The sequence below is a fragment of the Uranotaenia lowii genome, chromosome 2 (assembly GCF_029784155.1).
Source record: "Uranotaenia lowii strain MFRU-FL chromosome 2, ASM2978415v1, whole genome shotgun sequence".
NCBI classification, from domain to species: Eukaryota; Metazoa; Arthropoda; class Insecta; order Diptera; family Culicidae; genus Uranotaenia; species Uranotaenia lowii.
In genome coordinates, this window is record NC_073692.1 from 212131263 (window position 1) to 212137815 (window position 6553).

The window sequence follows — 6553 nt, forward strand, 5'->3', positions numbered from 1 at the left end:
AAGAATTTGAAGCGTATCCAAGTTTATAAGGCGGCAACGATTTTCGTAGCTTGGCAGACGAAACGGATCGTGCCAATTCAAGTGACGTAGGGCATACCGCAGGAAGCGCCGCTGGATAGCCTCGATTCTTTCAGCTCCGTTTTGATAGAAGGGGCACCAGACAGCTAATGCGTACTCGAGAATGGAACAAACTTTGCAGCAATAGAGACTTTTAAGGCAGTACACGTCTTTGAAGTCTTTGGCCATGCGAAACAGGAATCCAAGGTTTCTAGAAGCTTTGTCAACAACATAGTCCGTGTGATTCTTGTACTCCAGCCGTTGATCGAGGATAACTCCTAGATCGTTGATACGGAAAATTGCTGCTGTAAAAAGTCGATGTCGTCTTGGTTGTTTATGGCGTGAAAAAGTTTCAGGTCATCAGCATAAGCGAGTTTTGTGCCGTCAAGAAGTGAGAGTTCGTCATTGAAGTAGATTACGAAAATTATCGGTCCTAAATGGCTTCCTTGAGGCACCCCTGAGGGGGGGCTGGAAAGTGATTCTCCAGTTCGAACAGATAACGGGACGGACGTTAAATAACTCCGGAATCAATCCAGTAGAGATCCACAGAATCCTAAGCGTCCGAGCTTTGCGATAGCAATATCATAGTTCCTTGTCGAACGCAGTAGAGTGATCAGTTTAAATGGCGTCAGTTTGGGTCTTCCTGGCAAAGCAGTCTTGAACGAAAGATGTGAAGCTCAGTAAGTTGGTAGGTATGGACCGTTTAGAATGCTGGTCGTTGGAAATGTGAGGCTTGCAAAACGAGAAAACAGGATCCATAACGACCAGTTCAAAGAGTTTGGATATCGCGCATAGAGCTGATATCCCACGTTAGTTGCTAACATTTCTCTTGACCCCTTTTTTGTGGACAGGAAACAAATGAGCTTCCTTCCACAGTGAGGGAAAAATTGCGTTGTCCAGCGATGATTGAAAAATATATTTGATGGGAGTCAGCAAAAGTGGCATAAAACGCTTCGAAAAAGTTGCTGGTATACCGTCCGGGCCCGTAGAGGTAGAATTTTCCAACTTTGCTGTATCTTGTAATTAATGTATCGCTTTGAATGGTATATCAATTAAGTATGCGATATAAGAATAGACGAGATTTATCCTAGCGTGTTTGTTATAAGCATCTGTTTAGTTTGTGATATAGCTCAGTTGGCAAGTCTGTTGTCTTCTGAGCCGATGTCCGCGAGTTCGAGCCCAAGAGTAAACATCGAACACAGTTGTACCGGATAAGTTTTTCAATAACGATCCGCCAACTGTAACGTTGATAAAGTCGCGAATGCCATAAAGATGGTAAAACGACTATAATCGAAACAAAAAAAATCTGTTTAGTTGTTTGAGAAAACATGCACTTGCGACCTTCTGCATTACATTTTTGGCACAAACGTCGATTTTAAACTCCTTCAAAATGTTCCTATAACTATTTATTCCATTTGGAACTTACCTCTTAATTTCCTGTTTAGGTACCTACTTAATTTAACCCCGGGTAATCAATCATGAAAAATGAAAAAAATCGCCTCAATCAGAAATCGAACTGGAGTCCTCTTAGTTACATCTCCGACAACTTACCTCTAGGCTAGGGTTACCATATCCTGCAACGCAAAAAAGAGTACTAAGAGAAAATAATTTACAAAATAGTAAAGACGAACGCCGTTAAAAAAAACCACCATGTTTTAGGCTATTCAAATATCGCCTGATTGTTGCTAGATATAAGACTTGCATGATAAATGCTGAGAATTTGGATGGATGGATTTATTCAAAGTTTTCGATTTTATGCTGAAAAAGCACACCAAAGTTGATAAAAACTGCGTTTTAAGAAGAGTATATTTTAAAGACGCGTATTTTTTTCATTCTTTGAAATTATTATTGCTGATTCGTGCGCTATATCTTTAACCCTCATCCGCATTAGATTTCATTACCCTAATAAACACTAGGAGTGTCAATTTGACACCACAAGCTTAAATCGTTATAACTTTTGGCGTGTTCAACCAGTTTAAACAAAACTTATATCAATAGAAACCTTGTAATGTCAGTAAAATATGTTCAGAACATTATGTATAGCTAAAGTTACTAGTTTTCTCGTTATTCAGCATCAAAGAAAAAAAAATCCGAAAAAACATGCCTCACGAAAACTGCTGTAGTTCATATATTACACGTCTAAACAAATATTTGCCTTATGCATATAACAGCTGAAGTTATTGCCTACATCATGAAGACAAGAAATATTTTTTGATTTTTTTTTAATGAAATAGTAACAAAAAGTTCAAAAAAGTGGTCTAAAAAACCTACTTTTCATTTGATTGCTAGTAAATACTGTTTGAGCGATGGTAGAGTTTTGAAAAAAATATGACTACAAACTTTATTAAAATTCTAACAATTTGCTGTCTTTAGATTTTTGATGCAAAAAAATTGAAATTTCTGGAATTTTTCAAAGTTCACTACTTTGCGCAATTTTTTTACAAATTGAAATTTCATCTCTTTTTGTGGTCCACCGTCACAGAGAGCGAAGCCGACAGACGAAGAAATGCACGACACGCATCGCATTCCCCGAAGAAATTTTTGTATTTTGAAGCTTCTGGGAAAAGTTACAAGCCTTCAAACTTGCAATGGTGTCAAATGACACCCTAATGCGGATGAGGGTTAACCCTTTCCTTCCCACGAGGTTTTTCACGTTTTAAAAATAGAAATATTGATTTATAGCTAAAGTTCTAGAACAAAAGATGCATAATTTAAGCCTACTTTAATGATCCATTTGATAAATTTGGGTTTTGAGGTGGATCATATGTGCTCCATTGGGAAGATAACAACACATAGGGTGCAAATGAAAAACAGGAAATAATTGCAAAAACACAAGGAATTTCATCACTTTATTGATCACAAACTAAAACGTTGCTATTTGATAAAAAACTTTTTTGGTATACGCGTCGCTCGAAAGTCTATTTATAGAAATATTTGAAATTTTCATTTTTGCCTTGAACAATGGCCGCCATGACACTTTGCGCAAGGAAAACAAAGCATGCCGTTTTTCGAGAAAATCACGAACTTTTACAAATATTTCGAGACATGTGGTCATTTAAGCAGATGAAATAAGTATCCTGAAGCGATTTTTTTTGTTGACGAAATGATTTTCTTGAGTATTGATAAGAAGCTTCACAAGAAGAAAAGTACGTTTTGTTCCCAGTGTATCACCAGTGATCCACTTTACTTACTCAAAAATTTATATGTTTTTGTTGAAATCTAAGTAAACCATCATTTGATTCTGCTTGCATAAGCAACCTTCTGCACGTCAGTAATTTTATTTGAAAGAAATTATAAAAACTTGTCAAGTTATAGAACAATAAATGACGACTTGATTTAAATTCGAAAAATATCCGACTTTTTTGCAGCTTTTGATCTGTCAAGCAAAACCTAGTGAACCGATTTTCTTCAAATTTCGTGCGATGTTTCTTCATTCATATCTACACATTCAGTGAAAAAATGGTGTTGATCCAAAGCGCCCAGTTCAAATGCGAGCTGCGCAAAGTTCTGGATCACCTGTGCTACCATGGGAAGGAAAGGGTTAAGCAAGTTGCTGATATGTACCTATAATGTCTACTGTCCGGGAGTACATTGCATACTCAAAGGCGCTAATTTTGAACAAAAAGTCCCGATTGAAATCGTGAATGTACTCGTGATTCCTTTCATTGGTATCCATCCTTTGAAACATTCAACAAAAGAAGCCAAGTGTTGTGCAAAAAATGCGTAAAAAGATGGATCTATTGTATTTTTATGAATACAATCTTCATGTATCGGAAGAAATAAGTTAATTCAAAGGAGAAAATTTTATTTATTAAAATTCACCAAAAAATGAGTACATTCCGTACAATTTCACAAGAAGAAGAGTGGTACGCTCATTTTTCGATCAAAAAGAGTACATGTACTCGTAAAAGAGTACGAATGGTATCCCTACATTAGGCCAACTTGTCAGATGAAATCTGTCAAGCTGTAGCTCTTTAATTGAGTTGACTTTATCAAGTTGAGTTCACTGTTAGATTCTACGGCAGAAAATGTTTATCATGCCCCGATCAATGGTGCTCTGTTCGCCCCGAATCAACAAGTTATAGTAAAAACTCATTTTAAAATTGAATATAATGATTAATGAAAACTTTAATGAAGGTGAAACTTTAGGATCAACGTGTACACCATGTAGCAATATGTACATTATAGATGAAGGTGATTTTTCGATCCTTAGGCCTTATTTTCCGAGTCTTTAAAATATTAATTTCTTCTTTTGTCACCCACTCCTCCAGCACTCCCCGAGCCGGATCGTTGGAACGAAGAACATTATGAAACACAGGTTTTGAAAACTTTAATCAGGTAATGAAACCGTTTTGCTCAAATAATAATCGAAACTTGAATGAATTTGTGTCTTTGCTTCATTTAATTTGGTGAGCCAGAACAGCTTTTGAAAAGATGAATAAAAATACTGTTCAGTCCGACGAGTCGACTGAAGAAAGAGAGAGCGACGATGAATAACCGCGAGAGAACCAAACGGAATGAGCAACACGGCTGCTCTCGCTATAGAAAGTTCTAGGAGGTTCCATCTAGCGCAAGCACGTGATTGTGTGCTTCTCGCTAGCCTATTTAAGGGCGCTTTCTTCGATGCGCCTGAAGTCAGTTCGCATTCAACCACCAAACTTGTAACATCTTAGAGAAAAGTGAAAGTGATAAGTAAAGAGAAAAATAAAGAGAGAAATATGAAGTGCTAAAAGTTTGTGTTTTCTGTGCTCGCTCCGGCATCTGCTCGTCCCGAATCCAGCCGCTGAAATTAATCGGCTCTTTTCAGAGCCATTTCCGAAAGAGTACGATCTCGTAAGGACGAGGTCATCGAGAAGTCTTGGCCGCCAGGCAGCATCGGAATGATCTGCCTCCACTGATGAGACAACCATGCGTGGTTGTCTCTTGAGGCCCAATCCCACGAGGAGAGCGGGCATTTTTCCCAATCAGTGGTAGTTCCCAAGCATCCGCAAATACAGTCCACACGCAACAATGGTCCTTCGAACCGGATGAAGAAGCCGGCACCTCCAGACGGAAAACGCCCGTCTTTTGATACTGGATCGGACAGCAGAATGTCGTGAGTGGAGCACAGAAAAGGAGCAATAAAGTGAATATCAAAGCGGACATTTATCGAGAAAACAGTGAATTTAGCAAAGTGAATAAAATGCCACCCAAAAGAACACCGGTGAAAGGGAGCCCGGATTCACCGAGAGGAAAAGACACACTTGAGTTGCTTATCCACAACCATGGAATTGCAAAACGGAATGTTCAAAGGATCCTGACTCATTTGAAGAAAGCGGAAGATGACAACGCTGAGCTGACCCCAGCTCAAATCAAAGTGTACCAGCGAGGCGTGGAGAGTTCCTACACAGATTTCAAGATGCTTTTCAATGAGGTCATCCAACTGGTCTCACCAGCCGAGCGTGAAGAGCATGACGACGATTATTTTGACTTCGTGGACCTGTATGAAGGAGCGTCGATGGTGCTCGAAGGTTGGCTCGAAAAACTAACGCCAGCCCTGCAGCATCAGTCAACCAACAACCAGCCTGCTTTGATCGTCCAACCTTCGCTTCCTCGAGCCATACCAACATTTGACGGAAGGTACGAGCAATGGGAGAAGTTTAAGGTGATGTTCCAGGATGTGGTCGACAAAAGCAACGAGCCAGACCGCATCAAACTGTACCACTTGGAGAAGGCCTTAATTGGAGATGCCGCTGGATTGATAGACGCCAAAACTATCACCGACGGCAACTACGCACGAGCATGGCAGCTTCTCGACGAGCGATTCTCTGACCAGCGACGGTTGATCGACCGGCATCTAGCAGGCTTGCTAAGTGCCAAAAAATTATGCCACGAATCCTTTAGTGAGCTGAGGTCTTTGGTGGAGACTTTCGATGGACACTACGAAAACCTCAAATTCTTGGGCCATTCTTTTGCCAACGTAGCGGAATACATGGTGGTGTACCTGATGTCCCGTGGATTGGATGACGAGACCAGAAAGCTGTGGGAGTTCACCGTGAGGAATGGGGAGTTGCCAACATACGCAGACACAATTGGATTTTTGAAAGAGCGTATCTCAGTCCTGGAGAGATGCCGAATATCCAGCGAAGACACATCATCTTCTGGGGGGGATGATGTTCAGTCCGACGAGTCGACTGAAGAAAGAGAGAGCGACGATGAATAACCGCGAGAGAACCAAACGGAATGAGCAACACGGCTGCTCTCGCTATAGAAAGTTCTAGGAGGTTCCATCTAGCGCAAGCACGTGATTGTGTGCTTCTCGCTAGCCTATTTAAGGGCGCTTTCTTCGATGCGCCTGAAGTCAGTTCGCATTCAACCACCAAACTTGTAACATCTTAGAGAAAAGTGAAAGTGATAAGTAAAGAGAAAAATAAAGAAAGAAATATGAAGTGCTAAAAGTTTGTGTTTTCTGTGCTCGCTCCGGCATCTGCTCGTCCCGAATCCAGCCGCTGAAATT

General features: G+C 40.2%; 1 protein-coding gene across 1 annotated transcript; it reads left to right on the forward strand.

Annotated features, from left to right (window-relative positions):
* Window positions 1–5239: 5239 nt before the first annotated feature.
* LOC129742301 (uncharacterized) lies at window positions 5240–6259 on the forward strand. The gene has a single exon (XM_055734183.1). The coding sequence runs from the start codon at window positions 5240–5242 to the stop codon at window positions 6257–6259; it is 1020 nt and encodes a 339-aa protein (XP_055590158.1).
* Window positions 6260–6553: the final 294 nt, after the last annotated feature.

Bases quoted from the DNA above. Each gene is read 5' to 3' on its own strand.
- LOC129742301 (XM_055734183.1), top strand. From the start codon at position 5,240: ATGCCACCCAAAAGAACACCGGTGAAAGGGAGCCCGGATTCACCGAGA.